Below are 24,647 nucleotides of genomic sequence, written 5' to 3'. Positions count from 1 at the left end.
TTTAACAAAAATTTTTATTGTAAACTAAAACGACTAAACTTCAACAAAAACTTTATACTGTAAACTAAAACGACTAACTAAACTCTAACAAAAATTTATATTGTAATCACTTTAAAACCGTTATAACAAATCAAAACAAACGATATAGAAAAAATTGCAAAGACTTAAAAGTGCTTCTCAGTAACGAAAGTAAAATATAGTGATTAAACCTCAAACTTACTATAAAGTTGTAACAAAAATCCTAACAAATATTATTTTCCGAAGTGGAAAACAACACCCAACATCAACATAACAACAAAACCAACACCAATCCCTCGACAACCTTAAAAACCGCAAACTACATTCCTAAACACATATACAACCCACCCTACCCCTCCCCCCACCCCCCCCCCCCCCCCACCCCCATCAGACATTCAATCTCTTTCCGTTACACTTTCGGAATTCACATTTTGCGCAAACGTCCATAGCTTTTCAAGGTCCCGAGGCTTAGGGACTTCAAGTTTACAGGTATCAGTGTTGTTGTTGTTGATCGGTGTTGGTGCTCTTGTAGGGCTACGAATTAGGGTTGGTGATGTGGAAAATGTTGGGGTTGCAAATGGGGAGGAGTACGGCGTGTGGTTGATTGAGAATGGGCTCGGGGACATTCGCTTTTGGATTGGGCGGCCCCCAAGACCCCCTCGGTTGAATGTCGATAGAGATTTCGATGTCAGAGATTGCTTCGTTGTGTCATCTACAAAGATGACATCATCGATTCTTGCAGTTATGTTGAATGCTAAGCTTTCCATCACCCTTGAGTAGCTTTCGAGTATCGATTGCCCCACGTCCTACCAAATGCAAGAAATAGCAATGTACTTTTAGATCAGTAATCAATTCTAGCATCGAAATTTAAAATGTTTTCTTATTAAAAAATATATATATATAAAATAGCATTGTACATTCAATTTTTTTTCTTGTACTTTAACAATTCTACCCTAAATAAATGTAGTTTTGCTATTATTAGCACATACCTTGTTATATTGAATTTTGCTCATATCTAATGAAGTTTGAGGAAGGCTAGGAAACCGAAGTCTTAAGCTATGAAGCAATGTCTCGGCTCTTTGTGCTAAATAACCATTCTTATCGCCATCAACAACAAATCCCTTAACTTTCCCACTCCATGATGAATGCTTTTGCTTTAAATGACTTGAATTCTTTTTGTGACCTTTCAACTTCCATGCATAAATTGCTCCTTCAACCCGATTCACAACTTCCAAAGTGTGGTGCTCAGATGACAAGTCCAAGCATTCCACAAGACATTCGGGAGAGAATTTTTCAGCAGATATGTAGCGATAGATGATGTCACCTAAACACGCTTTTCCACTCTGTATTATTATTAATTAATCATTAACCAATTAGAAATAATAAATAATACATTAGAAATTAGAAAAGTTTATTGATCATATAAAAGCATACTTTGGGTAAGGATTCCAAGTAAGCATTTGGAATCTCCATTTCTGAAAGAACATTACTATTAATTGCTAAAGCTGCTTTTAAAATCTGGTTTGTGCAATCTCTACACTGTTGTAATCTTTTCCTAGCATCTTCAGATAATCCATTGGGAGGGACTTTTGGATAAGGTAACCACCATTTTTCTTCCTGTCTAATTGAAGGTCTTCCACCACAGATTCTAGAAGGAAATGCTTCATGATCATCACCTTCTGCTAAAACTATGCCTCGATCAACATACCAAAACTCTGTATTGTGAAACCCATCTAACATACTGATTAACATGGAGTCGAGCTTCTTTAAAGCTGGAAGATTCATAGACAAATCTGCCCTTGGTTGTGTTGCCATTACTTCATAAGAGCCACCAGATGGAGATTGTTGTATTGAAGGAACAAAGTCTACAATGGAGTCACTTACTGATAGAAGCCACTCCATCTCCCTTTGCCACATTGCCTTCTTTTGAGGTGCTAATGGCTCCAACCTCCATAGCTCCCCAAATACAGAGGCTTTCATGATTCAATCAGAAACAGATCCCAATTAGAAAATAAGGAAAAACACATAGTTATTGCAAGAAAATGAAAAACTCACTAACCAGAGAGATTTGTTATGGCGTTTGAAATTGCTAGGGCTGTACAGACACCTTTTCCCCCTCCAGACATGTCTTCTCCAAGCAGCAGCTTAGCGAACTTTTCCTTCATCATATCGATTTCTACAAGGTCGTTGAAATTTTAACAGAATTATTACAATAATCTGAAGAAATTGGTGAAATTGCCTCTATGAAACACAATGTGCGCTCAAAATGGAGGAGAGATGGACGGATTTTTATTAACAATAGTCAAGAAAAACGTAGAGAGAGAGAATTTCAAACAAATATCTGTGAGTTTATCCGTGCCCTAATGTTGTATCTAACTGTTCAAATCGATTTGTATTTAGGAATGACATTAGTAACAGTTGTTAATACAGTAAAGCACATGAATAGAAAAAGATCAATGGAGACTAACCAGATAAATCTGCATCAGGCTGTTTCTGAGGATTCTTCTTATCCCAAATCATAACGTCATCGCATCCGCTAATCAGCGGGAATGTGAAGGGCATCGGGAAGATAGAATCATTGCGGGAAACCGAATTAGAAGCAGCAAAAGACGACGATTTCAATGAACTAGAAGAAGCGCCATCGTTATAACGGCAGCCGGAGAAACCGCTCGAACTCTCAGACTCACTGATGTCAGCACTAAGACTGTAACTCTCCTCCTCACAACATCGTCCACTACTACTAGAGATATTGTTGTGGTTGTTGTTGTCTTCCTCCGAGGAACAAACACTCGCAGCCATCTCAACGATTCCAATTTGGAACTTTGTCGTCTCAATTTAAAGTTTTAAACCTTATCAAGTTACCCTATCAAATCTTGGCCGATGTAAACCATATTACACGTTACCTGAAATGTGATACAAATTGCTGGTGGTTGTGGCTGTGGTCGTCGTGGTGACTGACCGGCGGCAGCGGTGTCGGCGGCGGCGGTGGTGGTGGAGACCGACAAAAAGGTGAAAGGGGGCAGAAGATGATATAAAGCTGTGGAAGTAGAGTGAAGGAGTATAATGCAAACAACACACAGATACTTTTTCTCACATCACTACATATATTACCAGAGTTATTTTTATTTGTTCGCCTTCATTTATGCTTAAATTTACAAATTAGACCTTCTTGTTTCAAAATTGTACAATATACATCCTCCGGTTATTACTAATTATCCTTATTAATGTACAAATAAAATTTAGGTTATACTATCTTATGTTTAATCATTTAATGTTAAGTTATAAATTTTCAATTATATTGATAAATTTTTGCCGAAGATAAGTAAAATTTATAAACTTATTATATTAAATAGTTAAACAAATATATAGAACGGAAAGAATTTGATTGTAATAGTGTTTATATTTATCTATGTTAACGATTGACTATTTAGCTATAGACAATTAATTATTTTCGGTTTTACAAATAAAGTAATCCTATCTAATTAAACTTTGTAAACCATAAATTAGTTTAAGATAAGCATTTTGAAGGCAATATTTTTATTATATATAATTTATTTATTGGCATTTAGATATAATAAAACGAGGGTTAAATAGAAGGTACCTACTTATGCACTTTCATTGAAGTTGGCAGAAATGGTCATATGGTGGGACCAAGTGCTTGTGGGGATGGTAGACAATGGATTAATTATATATATTCAAGTTTTCAACCATTTTATTTGTTGTGCTTATTAATTCTCAAACTAACATTTTTACAAAAAAACATCAATACATAAAATTATTGCTAGTTTATTTTACAAAAATTTATAGAAATTAGTATCCTGTCGGTTTGAATTGATGCATAAGTTTTTTTGTTATTAATATTTATAAATAATTAAAATTTAGATATTATTATTAACTATATTATTGAAGTATATAATGATTTGTAATGTTGCATTTATTTGAATATATGTTGGTTGTTCAATTAACCTTTTAACTAAGTTTATAAACTGTACCAATTTCATCAGTAAATTCATATAAGATAAAATATATCAAAATATGATAAATTTTGTTAATAAATAAAAGAACATTATATCTTGTAAAATTATTATGTGCCTTTTATGGCAAAGACAAATGCTCAAAATCTTTATAATTTTTCTTGTTAGGTTGATCATCATTTAATGTTGTTTTTTAGAAAGATCAATGAAAATATCATGTGAAATTCATTAAAACTCGTTGACGGTTTGCTACCTTTTTACATATTTTAAATATATGTTGATCACCAGATTTGAAAATAAAAAAATTGTGGATTTTCAACTTTTCATGCATTACGTAAATTTGCTTCCAGGAATGATGTGTCTTAAAACCCGTTACACATTTTCTTCTAGGGGCAATGCCATTTGTAAATACTCATGATGAAAATGAACATTGTTTGTATATGTATATACAATGTATGAATGGATATATGTAAGCTGATTGATTTTATATATATATATATATATATATATATATATATATATATATATATATATATATATATATATAACTTAATCGAATAAATTTATAAATTTGTCACCATTAAAGCTTCGTATTTGCAAATTTCAAATGTTATGAAAGATAAGAACTTCTTGCAAGTTCGAGCCCTAATATATATTTTTCATCTATGGATGCATAAAAGTATATAACCTTGATTAATACAATAACTATTAGAAAAAATCATTTTTAACGGTAAATTTAACACAAGTTTTTAGTAGTGAAGGTTTTTGCATTGATTACATGGAAATAATACTGATTTTAATTAACTAGATTTAACTAACGATTAGGTTAACTTTTTTGTGTATGTGTTTATAGATTCGGAATATAAGTATGGAATGTGTATAGATTCATTAGATATGTACTTGATGTTTAAGGAATAAGAAATTATTTATGATAATAACATAGTACAAAAGAACCAACTACAATCTTTTGTGAAGCCTTGATGAGCACAAAAATGCAACATATGCAATTTTTAGTTAAAAAAAAAAATAATAAATAATCTAGTAGCTTTCCACTCAAAAATAACCATATGTAGTAACCCAAAAAACAAGGGGGTCATGGCCCCCTTTGGCCCTATAAGCCTTCTGCCCATGGTTTTTAAAGTAAGAAGAATAGTCAAAATGGTGGTGAAAAATCTATTAAGAATAACATGTTAAGTTAAAATGGTTTTTAATACATCATAGTCTTCAAAGCTACAAATAGTTATGTTTATATATTACAAAGTGTGGACTAAAACTAAAACAATATACGAAAAAATAGTTGCATACTTGCATCTGAAATTCTTTTTTTTTTTTTAATCTGAAATTCTATGCTTCTGAAAGAAACCAAACATTTTTCAAACATGTTTCCTTTCCCAACATAAAAGTAAAACTAATTAGATAAATAACAATTATTTTCTAACCGAAGTTTGAACTTTGAACGACATTGACTAGAATTTAGAATAACTTTTCAAGTCTCGACTTTCCATTAGAATTCCATTGACTATATTTTTAGTTTCTTACACTAAAAAGCTTTTGATAAATAATATTTATTGAATCATAATATATTCTTTATAAAAATGATAGTGTAATGTATTTAGATCGTGACAACAACAACAACAACATTATCCTGATCCAAGAGACCTCCGACCAAAATAAAATCAAAAACAAAATTTTAAAATAACACATGCATTGAAGTAGTCCGTGCAAAAGATTTGGTGCTATAATGTTTAAAATAATCAGTTAGATTAATTATACAAATTTAATTCTATTGATTTATATATATATATATATATATATATATATATATATATATATATATATATATATATATATATATATATATATATATTTGATTACTTGTTAAATGTTGTTAATTATCAAAAACTCATATAAAAGTACATGTATAATCAATAGAATATATATAGTTTAATTTATATATAAGAGTAAACTATACAAATATATATATATATATATATATATATATATATATATATATATATTTGATTACTTGTTAAATGTTGTTAATTATCAAAAACTCATATAAAAATACATGTATAATTAATAGAATATATATAGTTTAATTTATATATAAGAGTAAACTATACATATATATATATATATATATATATATATATATATATATATATATATATATATATATATTTGATTACTTGTTAAATGTTGTTAATTATCAAAAACTCATATAAAAATACATGTTTTGACCGATTAATCAAACTCTTTAACCATATTTTTGTCAAAATTATTAATTTATATATATATATATATATATATATATATATATATATATATATATATATATTTGATTACTTGTTAAATGTTGTTAATTATCAAAAACTCATATAAAAATACATGTTTTGACCGATTAATCAAACTCTTTAACCATATCTTTGTAAAAATTATTAATTTCTATTTAACAAATAAGAATTGTTTTTAGTCAAATATCTGCATTATTATTCGAAACTCTTTTCCAACAATTAGAATTACTTTGTTGGGTATTTAATGCATATTATACGAGTATTATTTTTCGCACACAATAATTGCCGGAATTTATTTACTGATTCATGTATGTCAAATCAAATGGGCAAATTGTTGTGGATCACCCGTACAAAGAGGAAGCTGTGATTGTAACTTGTGCCCTAGGAAGCTATACTATGATGACGTGGTGCCTAGTTGGCACATACAGTATGTTCAATAGTCAAAGGTCAACGTGAACTTTTGCACAATCTTGAAGTCAGCAATAGTAAAACCACATATGAAACGTTTTTCTTAATTTTAACAAGAAAACGTGTTTAGTAAAATTTTACAATCCTAAACGCCTAAAATAATTCGACGAATTTTAATTTATATAATATCTTTGAACATAAAATATAAACATGACTTAATTTATATCCATTTTTTTAGTTGGGTAATCGTAAAATGACCATTTAGAATTTAAAACTACATGAAAATAATCCTATTTTTTTAATTTATCAAAATGATTACATGTCAAGAATGGTCATTTCAAACTAATTTTATACGGAAGTTATATTATATTAATTTTATACGGAAGTTATATTATATTAACAGTTTAATTTCTAACCAAATAAAATACATTTTAGATTTCGAATTTCAGACTTAATATTGCAGACATTCAAAAGAAATTTTATTGAAAGTCCGACATTCAATAAACAAATCTGAAATCTGAAGGAAATTTTTTTTTTTCATTGGTTACTAAAATTTAACAAAAAATCAAAGAAACATACTTAATTAAGTTTATACGAAAGAAGCAAAAAAATATGTCATTTAATTGAGAAATTTGTAATATTAAACATTAAAATTTGACGGATACGTATAATTTTTTGTAACGTTCAAAAATTTAAGACTGAGAATTTCGTTTTCATTATAATAAAATCATCAATCAAATATATTTATACAGCCATAAAGAAAAAACAAAGTATGTCAACCAAACATTCCAAAATACATCAGAGTCAAGTAAAGGGAAATCATAGTGTGTGTATGTGTGTGTGTGTGTGATGCGATCATCCTGAGCTCTTCCCTTTTAATCTAGAAGTATCTAAAACATAAACTGAAAACCGTAAGCACGAAACTTAGTGAGCTCCCTAAAATACCGCATACCATACATATATGTCAGCTCAAGGTTGTGTCGAGTCTATTTCACCCCCGAGTCTATTTTAACTCATGTATCGATTCAAGGTCGTACTGTCTCTACTTCACCCATGAGCCTATTTTCAGCTCATGTGTCGGCACAAGGTTGTACCAGGTCTATTTCACCCCACATACATATAGCAAACAGACACACAGGCATATAACACATACAACAAGAGTCACAAAGACTACAATCACATAACATATCTAAGTGTCATACAATATAGTGAGCAAACTTACCTCAGCTTGTTGTCAGTCAAACAAATGATTGGGCTGATGAAACAGAAAATCTTCGCGCTAATCAATCAAATAAAACCCCAATCAATAATTGAGCCATAGACCATAACTAGGAATCTAGTTCATTTGTCCAACACCCAGGTTAAAGGCCATTTTACCCCTTCCTTACTTGGCCCAACAACCAAGGCCTAACCCAAAGGCACCAAAAGCCCAATATGGCCCAAATTCCTAAATACCCAAAGCCCATTATGGGCCCAAATCCAACAAGGCCCAAAGCCTAACAATGGCCCAAAGTCAAAAAGACTAGTGGCCCAACAAGGCCTAAAACCCTAATAGTCCAAATATTGCCCAAATCACAAAAGTCAATGAAAGTCAATAGTTGTTGAGTACGCCCAACATACTCAGACTTAGGCCATGTGTATGCCACCTTTGGCCAGTACGTGCTACGTATAATTTGGGTATGCCCAACGTACTCCACAACAAGCCCAACACGTCATTAAGTGCTTAAATGGTTAAGCCACTAAGTCCCTTTCTCATATCTGATCCTAAATGATGCCTTAACACGTAAAGTTGACAACTTTACTCCTTTGCATGTCTTAATGGGACCCAATACTTGTTTTTGAACATTAAAACCCATAACAAGAGCCCTAACTCATGCTTGGTCCAATATAACACATCAAGATTGCATTTTTATGCATAAAGGACCTCAAAAATGCTAAGATATACCATCCCTAGCTTCTGGAGTAGCTTATACTCTCAAGTATGACTTAAAGGACCATAAAAAGTACAAAAACAAGCCCTAACTAGATCTATAATAATGAACCATCAAGTTAAGACCGTTATACCTCCAAAAGCTTTCCAAGTTGGTGATGATTTTGGATCCACAAGCTCTAACCACTCCAATGCAACTTCCAAGAGTTCTTTTTCCTTAAAAATCACCAAAAACACTCTCAAGGATCACTTCCAAGCTCAAAGCACTCAAATGGCAATTAGGGTTTCGTTCTTAGGGTTTGGAGAGGTGGATGTTGGTCATAAGAAGGTCCAAGAGCAACTTAAGGTGTTTAAATAGGGCACATAAACTAAAAATTAGGGTTTGTCCCTGATGGTCATACGCCCCGCGTATTCCACGTACACACAACGTACGTACATTACCTCCACGACCAAGTTATCGAGCTAGTACGCCCAACGTACTCCTAGCGTACGCCCAACGTACTCGACTAGGGACCAAAATGCAAGAGTTCTAAGGTTAAGGGCAAAAAGGAAAAATACATGAAATGCAAATGTTACATTTTTATTAACTATTTAATAAAATAAAAAAAAATACATATTTGATTCTTTTTTTTTGGAAAGTCAATCAAATAAATGAACACAAAAAGAAGAGACTTGAGTGTAAAACTCAAGTCAACAAAATAATAGGTTTCATGAGAGACATACACCAAGCATACCGATCTAAATTACATAGTTTTGATCTATTCTTTATCCCATTAAAAATGGTAACACTAATATCATCCGTCATTGCCTTCGTTCCTAAAAATAATGCAATTTCGCTCCTTCTAGATATACCATAATAATGAATAGACCAGGGACAAAACCAACTTTTTATGTCTTTTTTCTGTAACACCTGTTTTACAGGATGGATCAATGGTGACATGAAGGAGTCAAATGTTTGGTTTTTGAGGAAAAATATTTTTCATAACGTGTTGTATGGATACTTACGATGTGGAATGGCTTTTTATGATTGTGTTTTTCTGGTGAGCACCACGACGTGGCATGTAGTGTTCCGCGACGTGGTGGTTGTGGCAGCCCAATCCCATGATCTTTTAGGGTTTCATCCATATTTAAAGCCTCTAACTCAAGGTTAGGGCATCCTCTTTAGCCTCCAACCTCCCAAAGTGAAACCCTAGCCTCCTTGAAGCTTTTGGAGCTCATTTTGCAAGTTTTGGTGATTTTAAAGGATAAACGAGGAAGTTTGGTGCATAGATCCAGCAAGCAATCCATCCCCATCCTTGTGTGCATCCTCTGGACTTTTTGTAAGTCCCCAAGTTCTAATCTTTTTTGTGTCATGCTTCCAGATCTAGTCTTTTATGATTTGTTCTTCATTTTTGGGGTAGTTTGAGTAATTAGATTCCATAAAGTTGGCAACTTTATGGATCATTGGGTTCCCTTTGAGGTTGTTCTAGATCTGAAGTTTGGTTGTGTTTTGGTTTCATGCATGAGATTTTGACTTCATTTTCACCATTTTGACCTAACCAAGTTTAAGACAGGCATTGGACATGCATGTACATAAAGCAAGGGTTTTTATGAAGCTTTTGGACATTTGGAAATATTCTGCAAGGGATGAGTATATGGCTTAATGGATTAAGGGTTTAATCCATTAAGTGGTTTTTGGTCAGTTCCCATAATGTGGCAACCTCCTTACCATGTCGTGGCGAGTGGATTCTTCATGACTGTTTTGTCGAGGGATTTCCACATCGTGGAAGGTTCATGGCCATGATGTAGTGTTCAGTTGTATTGACTTTTAGCTATTGAATTTGACCGTTGACATTTTTTACCAGTTTGGATTTTGGTCAAACTTTGAGATATGTTAAGCTATAGTCTGAGGTTTAGCTTGTGATTGGTTTAGGAGGTTCGTGTAGCTGATTTTGTAGGAATTTGAGTAGTGGATTCATCTCTTCGTTCGGGTGAGTCTTCTTAGTGTATTACTTATGCCATAATGGTGTGCATGTTAGACTAGTTGAGTCTTATTTGATGATTGCTCTCATACGTATTATTAGGTTGCTGATAGCCCATAGGGTTGTTGTAAGCCTATAAGACTAATGACAGTCCTCATCACGGTTGATAGTCCCAGGGTTGCTGATAACCCATAGTAACTTATATTAGTGTGTTGTATGTGATATTTAGGACTGCTGATAACCCATAGATGATTATTATGTTGTGTTGTATGTGATACTTTGGGGAACTCACTAAGATCTGTGCTTACAATTGTGGTTTAGAATGTTTTTCAGGTACTTATCGGATTGTGAAGGTGAGACTGTACACACACATCAACACTTTTATGAATTGAGATTTTGCATCGTCTTCCCTTATAATTCTGATTTTGAGTTAGGGATCATGAATATTTGGTTTGACTTGAATGTAACTTTATAAAAAATGGGTCTTTATTATATTTTAAAAATGAAAATTTTATTCTGGAATTTGGGACGTTACATGTTGGTATCAGAGCCCGGGTTTGAGGGATCTGGATAAACATTTGTGAAATTTCAAACTCAAACTGATGATCTGAGGATTTTCTCAAGTCTTATGTAAAGAATAAATTTTTAAAAAGGGAGAAAATAAGATGTGATGTGTACAGTCAGCCAGAACTCAAGTAAGTGATTTCCTAAAATATGCATACTTTCTTCATATGTTGTATTTAAGTTGCGGTTATATGTGTTATAGTATATGGTGCATGCTATAAGTATAACGTCCCAAAAATAATGACATAAATTTTTTCATTTTTAGATTAATAAATTGTTAATACATATTATTTCCATAAAACCAAGGTAATCAAGATTTATCAAAACATCATCAAATTAGAGTAAGTCACAGAATGCAGAAACATGTAGCATGTGTTCTACAATCGTCCCGAGCACCTCCATTTGAAAACCGTAGTACCTGAAACATAACTGAAAACCGCAGGCACATAACGGGCCCCATCCACACTCGCATAACAGGCCACACCCACTGAGATACGAGCCCCGTCCACACTTGCATAACGGGCCCCGCCACAGTCTCATAATGGGTCCCACCCAGCATACAACGCATAGTCCTACTAACACATGCGATAATCACAAAGATAACAGCATACAATAAAGTCGTCAGGTTTTTCCCGACATCGAGCCCCGCTCAGCATACATACCAGTACATACACATGCAATAGTCATACAGACAACTACCATCCTAACATAATAAACCATGGGCTGACATTGGTGCTTTCGACTCGCTAAACATAGTGAGGAGACTCACCCCGCACTGCCGAATCTCATAGAAAGAATCTTTGGCTGCTGGCTCGCAAGAATCCCCGTACTATCAATCACAAGTTAAACATCCATCAATAATCGAATCTGACCCACACTAAGTGTCCAAACTAGGGTAAAAGACCTTTTTACCCTCTTTATAACTTGGACCCAAAGCCAAGGCTCAATCATGGCCCAAAACATCCCATGGTCAACCCTGGTCAAACTTCTGGTCAAAGTCAAAGTCAACAGTCCATGTTGACCAAACACGCTGTGTTTTGCCATCATCCAAATAATTGGGGAAAACCCCAGCCAACAGGCCGTGTTAGCTTGCAAACACGCCTTGTTTGCCTGAGTTCCAACAACTTAATACATTAAGCTACTTTCTTCGATTCCAAGAGCTCCAAAGCTCATATCTAGTCCATAATGTGGTCCAGAAGGGAAAAGTTTCCAACTTTATCCATTGGGACCACCCAAAAGGTTCAAAACTCAATCCATAATGTTTAATAGCACAAAGCTTAACCAATAAGCACTTAACTATTAAAGACATAGCCCCAAAACATAGATCTGACCTCCTTGAGATGGAAAACCACGTAAAGTTACCAACTTTACATTCATACATGTCTAAATGAAGCTCTTAAACTTAAAAGGGACTTAATAAGTGACTTAATGCATGCATGTAACCACATTTTCTCATAAATCTTGCACCTTTATGTTTAAGGAGTCCATTACAACTCAGATATGGAATATCAAGCCTATAAAATGACTTCACCCACTCATCAACCCAAAAAGGGGCCAAAAGCATAACAAAGCACAATATGAAGAGATCTAAGCATCTATAAGTCAAGGTTCAAACTTGATATCTTAGAAATCTTGCACAAAAGAAGATTATTCTGGATCCAAAGCCTTTCCACCAAACAAGCCAACATCAAGATCTCTTCTTCCTTCACAAGGACCAAAAATGAGCACTAAAAGCTTCTCACTAGCTCAAGAACACCACTAAGGGATTTAAAGATCGTTTTAAGGTTTTAGTAGCAATGTAGGTTGGTAAGGAGGTCATCCATACGGACTTAAGGCCTTTATATAGGATGCAACACCCGAAAAATTAGGGTTTTCTCCACCAGTCGCCAACACGCCGTGTTGGCCTTAATGAAAGCCGCTTTTCTCCAAATCTAGACACGCCATGTTGGTTCCTCCAACATGAGATGTCCAACCCTAAAAATGGGATTCATTCCCAACAATTGTTCCTCAAGATTTTGGGTTTTACAATAAATTAGGTTAAGGATCTACTCAGGTTTGCATGCTAGGGTGCCTGATTAGGAAAGATACCTTTTGTGTGTGATATGTGAACTATTACAGATACATGATAGTGTGTAGGCTAAGGATCTTCGGGAATTGCGTGTTAAAATTACTTGATCTTAATGATGCCTTCTGCATGTTGGTTTTTCTGATCGAATGTTTCTTTCTTTGTTCTATGTGAAATGTAACATCCTAAAAATTACAAGGAGATTTTTGATATATTAAATAGATTAACCGATTAAAACCATTGTTTCAAAAGTCATTTAGAAATATCCTTTTAATTTAAACCATACAATATCATAGTTAAATTTACAAAACCGTGGAAACGAACATCTTCGATGCGTGTGTACAGTCCCACCGAGTTCTTCTCACAAACAACCTGTAAAATGTTTAATCTACAACTTTAAGCATAAAGCTTAGTGAGTTCCCCAATATACAACATATTACATCATACATACAATAGATCAACACAAGATCCCAACTCTAACGCCGAGCAACCAAAACTCCTATTCACATACATGCAACATGTGCAACGGGCCCAACCGAAGAGTTTACGGGCCCCACACAACTTATATAATAGGCCCCGCCTAACCATACATAACAGGCCATGTCCAACCATACATAACATGCCCTGTTAAAGGAGTAATCGGGCCCAGACCAACCCTACTGACATGAGTTATCTCCTGGCCTTCCATACAAGACATAAAGTCGTATGCAGTCAGGGATCAGATAGATGTTCAAACAGATGATCCACGAGAGAGTGAACAATCAGACAAGAACATCACAATCATGCATGAGACGAAAAGTTCTCAGGCTGTCCAACTTAGACTATATATGAACCAAGCTATCACTACCACATATCCATATAACATAAAAACATACACAAATAACATAGCACATTCTCTTAGCACTAGAATTCCCTTATTACCCTGACAAACATACCTCCAAACAGAATCATGCGATCAACAGTCAAGACCCTACCAGTCTAGCATACTAAAGCATCGAGTGTTCTGACTGCAAGGCACAACAAGAACTTACCCTAGGCCACTAGAATACTTGTACTCTAAGTCTCTAACATTACCTATATCCTACCATGAAAAAGATATACAATGGGATACGTGGCATAGTGAGACACTCACCTGAAACTAACAGTTGAACCTACGCGCGCTAGTTCTCGAATGAATTAGCAAACACGATCCACTTGATAACAAGTCGTATGGCAACACTACATACGTGATCTAGATGATTGTGTCCCTCTCTGAATGCCTACAACGCATCAATAACCCCTAATTAGTTCGTTCTTTAAGCATTACTTAATATTACACTTTATTACTACTTTTTAAATCGTTATGAAAACCGACACACATACCGATTTACCCTTCTCAAACCCAACCCGATGAAAGGTTGATACTAATTATTAATATCATTCACTTAGATTTCCATATATTTAAAACACATGCTTTAATTATTTTTCTATTAAATTCTAATGATTTAACAAATGAACTATACAAATTGTCCCATTATCACGACTAATCAGCGAAAATGGTCATCAACATCCTATAAAGGATGAGAATTATTCCTTTGGAAAAATATGTGACAAACTAGAGCCTTTCAAATAAACTCATCCCTTGGATTCATGCAATTGATTTTTTTTAGATTTATTTATTCATTTTACAAAATCACTAATGAAATCAATTTTTTTTTTCTGGAGCAATCTATAAGAAATTCCAATTCCATCCAACTTAGGAATGGAATCAAGGCAAGCACAATTTATTAAAGAAACTACACATGATTAAAAACATATATAGAGAACCCTCGTTAAAAATGGAGCCTTCTAGATTTAGTTATGATTTTTACAACAAGACCCAAGTGATCAGTGAAATTTCTAGACCGACGTGCCTTCAAAGTGAAAACTGTACAATTGAAATTAAAATCATGTTAAGCCATTGATATGGGTAAAACTAGACATCCATACCTTTCTAGGGATGTATTTATTCACAATTTGGATCACCCAATTATTTTAAAATGGGTAAAACTAGACATTCATACCTTGGATGCATTTATTCACAATTTGAATCACCCAATTATTTTAAAATGGAGCCTCCTAGATTTAGTTATGATTTTTACAACAAGACCCAAGTGATCAGTGAAAATTTTGGACCCATGACCTCTCATTTTAGAGTGTCACTCCTTACCGCTAGGCCAAAGGCCTATTGGTGGGTCTAAGTTATATAAATGATGATTATTTAAGTGACTATCGGTAAGAGTAAGTGAAATATATATATATATATATATATATATATATATATATATATATATATATATATATATATATATATATATATATACACACACACACACACACACTAGCCATTTCCTGGCGCCAAACGCCAGGTGCGAATATTTTATTCAGAAATTAGTTTGTAGAGACAATTAGTTCTTTTGTGCAAATAGTTTATTACGTCTAAACAATTGTTAATAAAAGTCATGTTAGCAGAGACAGAATCAATAAAAATTAAAAATTAAAAATTAAGATTATTTACAGATATACATGATTACATGATTGATTGTGCATTATTAATTGTGCAATACTTATTTTTACACCATATTTGATGTATCGACTTTATTGCCGTTGAATTATTCGTTAGAGTTCACTAATATTTTTTCTTATGGCACACGATATCTCTCTGGATAATACGACATAAAGTATGTCATGCGAAAAACCAAGTTTGGAAGATAAATACATATATTTGGAATTGTTTGCCCATGAGTTTTATTGATCGTCATCCCAAAACATAGTCGAATTTGTAATTGTTTTCTTTTCGGCTTGAACGGGAACATGTCATCTTATGATGGGCATAGAAGAATCCTTGACAAAAATACCCTATTTCAAGCATGTTGACCAACAACTATCTCCACATCAAAGACATTATGATGAAAGCTTTTGTATATCAATCTGGTGTCATTACCCTAATCATTAAGAAAATATTGGAAAAAAAACTATAAGAATACGCAAAATTTGTATTTTTATCAATTTAAGAAGTGTCATTACGTCATTAAACTAATTATTATTATTATATTTAAAAAAATAAAGCTCTTATATTCAAAAGAATAGATTTTTATAAGTTTATATATATATATATATATATATATATATATATATATATATATATATATATATATATATATATATAATGGCATGTATGAAGGTTGATTATATTTAATAAAATTTAGATAGTTTTTATAACTTTTACTAAACAATTATTTTATTCTAATAAAATAATAAACAATTAAAAATAAGAATAAGCATCAAAATAACCGCATTATATCAATACATATAAGAAAATATAAAATATAAAATATTCAAAGTTGATTGTTATATTTAAACATCTTTTTCTAAAAAAATAGTTCACAAATGTAAGATATGTTCATGAATTTGAATATTTCCATTTGACAATTATATTCACTCGAAAACATGTTTTACTGTAAAACCACTAACCGTGAAAATTATTGGAAAATAACCTTTAGATACTTCAATTAAAAATATATATTTTTAACAGTTAAAACATTAAATGATCTCGATCAAACAGAACTTACAGAACTACTCATACATATTTTATTAATGACATAACTACCCTAAAATAAGAACATTAATTTGACGAAATTGTAATTTGGTTAAATACGATAATGACAAAAATGCCCTCAATAAATTATTGAAATTATGACAATGAAGAAAGTTCCTACAAGAAAAAAAAATATTACAATTTTATTAGTAAAATATAAAATTAAGGATATGATAAAACTACCTTCAAAAAAATACTATATGATGATAAACATAATATGAATTTACACACCCACATACCCAAAAAAAACGACAGCATTCCATAGCATTATATTGTTATCCACAGGTCCACCATTAATACCAGTAGGAAGATCCTACTACAACCTCTTAAAGCCCCTCATTAACCTTTTCCTTACAGGTGTGAACATCCTCATCCCCTGTTACACTCTAAATTCAATAAATAGGATAAAAAAAATAAAACCACCATTGTTATCAGTCACCTAAAAATCTTATTTCTTTCCAGATTTCAATTTGTTTTAAGACTCAAAAATGGTCACAAAGGACAAGGCCAATATGCATAAGAAATTCCAAAACTCGACCATAGGTGTGTATCAAGATGGCACAACACATTAGTTATGGCCATTAAAAATTTTAAACCTTTGGGTCATGTTAAATTACGATGAATACACAATTGTATCTCATGGGTTACCTGCTAAAATAGCTTCATAACTTTTGTAATATCACAGATTGTAATTCTATTCTAACCATACTTCCATTTAACCTTATGATTGTGATCAAACACTTTAACTCTGTGAACTTTATCACAATTTTAGTATTTTTTTAATTATATTTTAGGATTAAGTGCAATAAATAGCAACAAACTTTCCTTAACTCTAGTAAAGTACATTGTTATTTATAGTAGTTAACCCTTATATATATATATATATATATATATATATATATATATATATATATATATATATATATATATACATCAACTTGGTAATTTCATTCAACGAATCAAGGAAAAGTACAAAAGTTGGTATTTTTATTTTTACCAAAGGAAATTTACAAAAAAAATAAAAATATTATATTTAGATTTTCTATTAGTTATGGATTTTAGGGTTAATCAATATATAAGGGAAGTGTTGGTATTTTTCTTACTATTTGGGCAAAAACATTTGTTATGGGAGCTAGGGCTTGTTTTTTAATTCTAGTCATGGGGACTCAAATGTGCACGATCCACAAACACCCAACATAAAAATCCAGTAACATAAAGGTGAAAAAGAACATTGTAAGTATATTGTTATTAAGCACTAATTATTGGTATCAAAATACAAGTATGTTGCTATTATGAGTCCAAATTATAAAAAGAACGATATAACTTAGGATCAAAATCCGGTGTAGAAGAATATAACATGGTTGAAACACGTTGTTCAAAAATCAAAATTTCCTATATATTTAATTTTCCTAGTAGTTTGTTGTTGACAATATTTAAGAACATCAATTATTTCCAAATCATAGTCTCTGTAGATGTTTATTAATCTATACATCCTACCACCATTTCTGTCTCCAAAAAGTCTTTCAAGCACCCCCGATGCTTGCATTACCTGATACATAATTGATATACACCATATTAGCAAATATACATTAGCAGATGGAAAGATATTCATCTTGGGAAACAATTTACTCACAAAAATCTCTTAAATGGTCTGCTTATCATCTCGACATCCAACTTCCACAACTTCTGAAACGGCATGCCCACTGGCTTGCCTTTTGCATCTAATTTCAACTATTTACAACCCTGTCAAAGCTAATTAAATAGAAAAAATCCATTACTATTTAACATTTAAAGGTAATTAAAATGATTTTTTTAACCAAACTTTAAAAACAACCATGTTAAAGGGAAGCCTTATCACAACCAGGTACTCAGTCATAGATAACATAAAGAATTAGAAAAATACTAAAGATACTTGGTAAAAGATAAGCCTTAAAGGGAAAGAAGTACCAATGTGCTACCTATTTTGAGTAGAGATGGTAGCAGGGATGGTCGTGGATGGCCAAGGCCGATGGTGATCCAGTAAAAACTACAAAATTGAAAATTGTAGAATCAAAACATCATCTTTCCACAAAATAAAAAAGTGTTAGAATCAGATACGAAGAAGAAAACCTATGAACAAAAAAGAATTCCTTAAATTACATCCAAAAATGGAATGTTACCAGATATCGTTCAATATTTTCAAGTCGATTCACTCTGCCAACTAAATCATTTATATTTTTAAAACCAAAAACCCTAAAATTGTTTCTTGTGGACACATCTGCCTCTTCATTAGAAATTGTGGGTTGGAAGCATAAGGCGACGATAATTAGGCGGATCTAATCTACAATGGATCAAAACATAAAAATCAACATCGACAACAGAAAAGTAAAACGAAATCGAAGTTATTTTGAAAAAAAAAAAAAGATTCGTCGTCTTCGACATCCAAAACCCTAGCTAGAGGTTGAAAAGGGAGTGGTAAATTGAGAAACCCAACAAAAATGAAATCAAAATCAATATACAAAAATAAAACAAAAACCTTAAAAACAAAAGAAGAGAGATTGTTAGGGTTTGAGAGGGGTGGTCGGCAAAAAAGGGGGATATAGGAACACAGATGCACAAAAAAGTGAGAATGAAAAGGAGGAGGAAGCAGCAAAAATGGTGGTGGTTTATGATGTGAGAAGGAGGTGGATGGTTGAAAGTAGTTACAAGGGTGGTGAGCGATGGTGGTTAGGGCGGTGCAGGCTGATAGTGGTTAAGATGGTGGATAACGTTAGAATAAGTGGCTAGAGTCGATTAGGGTTTCACAAATAGAGGATGATGGCAAACTTTGTTATTTTATAGACTCGATCGGCTGAAATATAGGGAAGGCACGAGTTATTCAACTTACGGATTACAGGGGACTTATTCAAAATCCCTAAAGATAAGCTGATATATCTGTTGGAATAGTGTCTAAGGTCATTAACTATTGGTAATATTTCTAATAATAACAGGGTCCTTTTGGGTTGCCCTCAAGACCCAAATTGAGTAGAATAAATAAAGGAGAAATTAGTTTATAATTATTATGTTTAATAATTAATTATAAATTAATTGGAAATATATTTTGGGAATTAATTAACAGTTTAATTAATTAAAGGGTTGAATGTTCATTAATCGATATTTGGTTCATCAGGAATGTACCAGAACCCTTATGGAATTAGGGTTGGATGAAAATCACTCCATCCCACATGGGAAAGGAGTGAAATTTCATGTTTAGGCCTCCATCCCACATGGGAAGGAGTACTAAACCCTAGGAGGCATCCAAGGCTATAAATAGGGCCTCAGGGATTTCATTCCTCTTTGCACCTTGGCTTGAAGTATTCGCCAACCCTTCTTCCTTTCCCTCTTAGGGACGATTTCTAACCCCTTTGGGTTTGTGAAATTGACCATTCTCCTAGTTATTTTTATTCCAATCTTTGGTTTTATTGGGTGTGATACCATTAGAGGGATTCTGGTTTGGATCCTTTCATCCAAGCAACTTCATGGAGGTTCAAGATCTTAAGCATGGAGATCAAGGGCTACATAAGAGGTATGTTTTCTTACTTATGTTTTAGTTTTCTAGGGTTGATGTAATTAGCATGAAGCCATAGATCCATAGGATACATGTACACTTAGGTATATCGTTGTTTCGATTTTTCCGCTGCCTAGTTTTAGAGTGTATTTGATGTTTAGAAAACCCAACAGTGGTATCGGAGCCATTGGTTCATGATTACTTTCACCCTAGATCCATGTTTTATGTAAAAACTTGTTTGAAACTGAATGGAAGAAGAATAATTGAAAATTTTGTAATGTGTTGAAACCTTAGTCGCAGCTCACGACGTGAATTAGGAGTTCACGACGTGAGCTCGACAGAATTAGGGTTTCAGATTTTTTGCCATTTTTCGAATATGAAGCTTTATCAAACATGGATAAATACCTAAATTTATTTTTTTTATTTCTGGAAAATAAATATTATTTAAATGTGTTTATTTGAATTTGAATATTTATTTGATAATGGATAAATATTATTTAAATATGTTTATTTGAATTTGAATATTTATTTGATAATTGATGTATATTATTTAAATGTGTTTATTTGAATTTGAATACTTATTTGCTATTTAATTTGTGAATTTAAATATTTAATATTATTTATAATATGGATTTATAAATTTGAATATTAACCCCTCATGATTTATTAATTGTTACATTGCGTCCTCGCAATTAATTAGAATCAATAATAGACAACCAAATTTAAAGAGTTTTAAATTTACCCCTTGTATTTATATATATTAGAATTGTGACTATTATATGTATAAGAAAGTTACAACATGCGCCTTCACGTGTTTAAACATTGACATTGTCAGTCTTACCTCGACTAGGCTCATTCGTTCTAATGTAAGGGTTTAAGGAGGTCTCTTTGATTCCTAATGAGGTCAGTTTTTAATATGCTTCGCGCTTACCACCTTCACCGCCCTATCGCATTTTGAGAATGGAGTTACCGAAAGGGTTTGATAGTGATAATGGTCAATCTAAAAGTATTTTAAATACAGGTATAAAACAAAATCTCGTTTTATTAATGGAATGTGAGTTTATATTGTCCATGAAAATTGCACATTCTCTTTATATTCTCTTGGTGGAGCTCATGTGGTTAACCAGCACATCAATCTAATATATAGTCGAGAATGATATGGAACTCGCGAATATCAAGCGTAACTTGAGTCGGGGACCATGCGATTTTGTATGGTTAATTCTCAATCTATTTAATGTGAATCTTATGTTATCCATAAAAGTTGCACATTCTCTTTATAACTTGTTGATGGAGCTCGTGTGGTTAACCGACACGTCAATTTGAGAGTATAGGTAGAGAATGATGTAGAACTCGCGAATCTCAAGCATAACTTGAGTCGGGGACCATGCGATTTTGTATGGTCGATTCACCATCTGTTCCATGATCCGTGGTGACCCCGTCATTGAATTTGAGATGAACATAATCCGAGATTAACATGCCATTGATAGTCAATGAATCTCAAAGATCTAGGAATTTCGTCGTGATCAAAATTGGCAAAGGGCTATGCCTACCTAAATAACTTTATGGTGTATTTACGGCATCCCTTTACACATCATGGAGCCAAATATGGATCCTAGCCTTGTAAAATAATTTAGGGTGATTATTTTCTAAGGATAAGTAAAAACAAACTATAATGGAATCTTTCATTGAATGATGTCTATAACCTTCTCCACTAAAATCTACTGCTATAAACCTTTGAGAGGATTAGCTATGAGGATGATCAATCTTGTCAAATTCGTAGTTTGGGAATAGTAATCATAAATGAAAGGAAAGATCATGCATTTGTTAAATCTCTTCCTAGGTTACTTAAAACATTGCATTCTAAATTTTTAGGAAGAGCAATTATCAAATGTACGTTGACATATTGAAGTAAAATGGGATCTCCTTCGGTTAGGAGTTGACTATGGTTAGTCGACTAGCTAACATGTACAAAGGATCAAATCATTCTGATTTTGATAATGAACAACTTGGAATATCCATTAAGGAGTTGTGTAACATGTTGAGGTTTCCTTTTGGAACTAACATGGCCAATCATAGAAACTCATACTTCAGAGCACTCCCATATTTGACTATGATGAATAGAAGTGTCGAGAAGAAGAAATCCAATTGCCCATGGTTTAAAAGGCGATTGGTATACCTAATCTAGGCCCAAATACCTAAGACAAAGGAAGGATTATTCTGAGACATGTTATGATAGCAATTCGTTTCCATAACATGAAAAAGGATTAAGAAAGCAAACTTGCCCAAATGTATATTTGAGGTGAAAGGACTGGAACATGAAGAAGTTAAATTTGATTGTGGATCACGAGCCCGTGCTACTTTCCATAGGATCAAAAGATAACTAGTTTTCCCATGTTAGGTGTTCAATCAAATATATGGATTTATAATGCCAACAAAACATTACTTCTAAACCTTGAGTGTGTTGCTAAGGATTAGTGCTGACATTTGCAAGAATGTGTTGTCACTAAAATGAAGTAAGAAGACTTAAACACGGAGAATATAATTTGATCATGAATTCCAAGCGCTTGCTACATTCATAGGATCAAAAGACAACACTTTTCAAAATGTTTAGTCTATGGTATTATAATTGAAATTTTCTATACTATGATTCATGAGATAGTTCTGACTTATTTAAATGTGGAGCATTCTAACATGTTAAAAGAAAGTCATGAAATCTATGAAGCTAGTATAGTAGAAATAGCTCAAAATTGATTCGAACATTTGAATAAGGTGTATTATTGTGAATATTTGTTGATGTTAGTTCAACTAATGGATCGTTTAGATTGACCATAATAAGTACTTATTCAAAATACATCTGTAACGCCCGTAGATCAGGGCTAGTCGATTTAGAGACGATAAGCATCAAAATGACTTTTTGATGGAAGATTATTTAGAAGGATTAATCTTAACCAAGTTGTAGTATATGTCACAAGGTTTCTGTGCATATAAAGAACGCCAAAATCCGAGTTATAACGAAGAAGTTATGACCTGTCGAAGTTTCGCGACAGAACCGACACGACCTAGCGCGACCCAGCGCGACGTAAATAGTGAATTTAAGGTAGATAGATATCTATCCTTAGTAATCTAAACGAGAGTCGAAGATTTCTTCGATAGTAGTCCAACGATAAAAAGACAGACGAAAACGGAGTTCAGATGAAGGAGTTATGAATTTCGAACGAAGTTTTCCTGTCCCGGCCTACTAAAAATACTATATAAGTAATATACTTATAATATATTAAAAATCAACTCAAAATTAGCCAATGGAGTCTAAACGAGAGTTGTAGAGCATAATCTCACCTTCGCGGCGATATAAAGAACGTCGAAAACGGAGTTCGTATGCGAAAGTTATGAATTTCTGATGTTCAGGGCGCGAAACCCCAAAACTGTCAGAGCCCACGATGTGGAACAAGGTTGCCACGACGTGGCAAGTGTCCTGACACCTCCGGGAGGCCCCCAGATGCAACTTGGGATGACGCATGCAGTGACGACCAAGCCCACGACATGGAACAAGGTTGCCACGACGTGGCAAGGGCCAAATTTGCCCTATAAATAGATTTGAAGGGCCAGCCGTTTAGGGTTGCTATTTTCTCTCTTCTCTCTCCCGTTTTGCATCGATTTGCGTGCCAGAAATACCCCGAAGCCCCGGTATCATACTCGAGCCCCGAGGCGAGTCCCGAGATCCCGAAGATCCCGAGAAGTGCGGTTCCCGAGCCGAAGCTTTGCCCGCGAGAAGTTCGATTTTTGAAAAGATCTTACAGATCTGCTGAGGATTACTACTTCTGCAAGTCGTAGTGCTGTCTGATCATCTTCTGATCAAGTGAGTGTAGTTATTTTCTTCTAACGCATAATTATTAAGTATTTTCTATGAAATACGTGCTACGTGTATAATATAAAGTTGTTTATATGTGTGGGTGTATAGTCCCTTTCATAAACACGGGTATAATACAAGTATTGTTTGAATGTATTAAGTATATGTTTGGGAGAGTGTATGGTTACTTTCTTCTAACACATAAATATGAAGTATTTGGTATAAAATACGTGCTATGTGTTTATATATTGTTGTTTATTTGAGATGAGTATGGAATGAATGTTTTATATAGTTTTTAAATGAGTTAAACTGTATGTGTATTCTATATCTACAAATATGTTGGGTAGAACATGGGTAGATGAGATAGTTGGTATGTGATAAAGTGATGAGGTATGAAAAATGATTAAGAATGATATTGGTAGATGCACCAATTAAAGAATGTCA

General features: G+C 33.1%; 1 protein-coding gene across 1 annotated transcript; it reads right to left on the bottom strand.

The window, feature by feature from the left end:
- Nucleotides 1–174: 174 nt before the first annotated feature.
- Nucleotides 175–3,097, bottom strand: LOC111899654 (rop guanine nucleotide exchange factor 1). Its single transcript, XM_023895506.3, has 5 exons — nucleotides 2,487–3,097; nucleotides 2,078–2,194; nucleotides 1,453–1,991; nucleotides 1,008–1,361; nucleotides 175–824 (listed from the first exon to the last, which is right to left on the bottom strand). The coding sequence occupies exons 1-5, from the start codon at nucleotides 2,815–2,817 to the stop codon at nucleotides 414–416; spliced, it is 1,752 nt and encodes a 583-aa protein (XP_023751274.1). The 5' UTR covers nucleotides 2,818–3,097; the 3' UTR covers nucleotides 175–413.
- Nucleotides 3,098–24,647: the final 21,550 nt, after the last annotated feature.

The sequence above is a fragment of the Lactuca sativa genome, chromosome 4 (genome assembly GCF_002870075.4).
Source record: "Lactuca sativa cultivar Salinas chromosome 4, Lsat_Salinas_v11, whole genome shotgun sequence".
NCBI lineage: Eukaryota > Viridiplantae > Streptophyta > Magnoliopsida > Asterales > Asteraceae > Lactuca > Lactuca sativa.
Note: the sequence above shows the minus strand (reverse complement) of the source record. Positions and strands in the feature narration are given on the sequence as shown.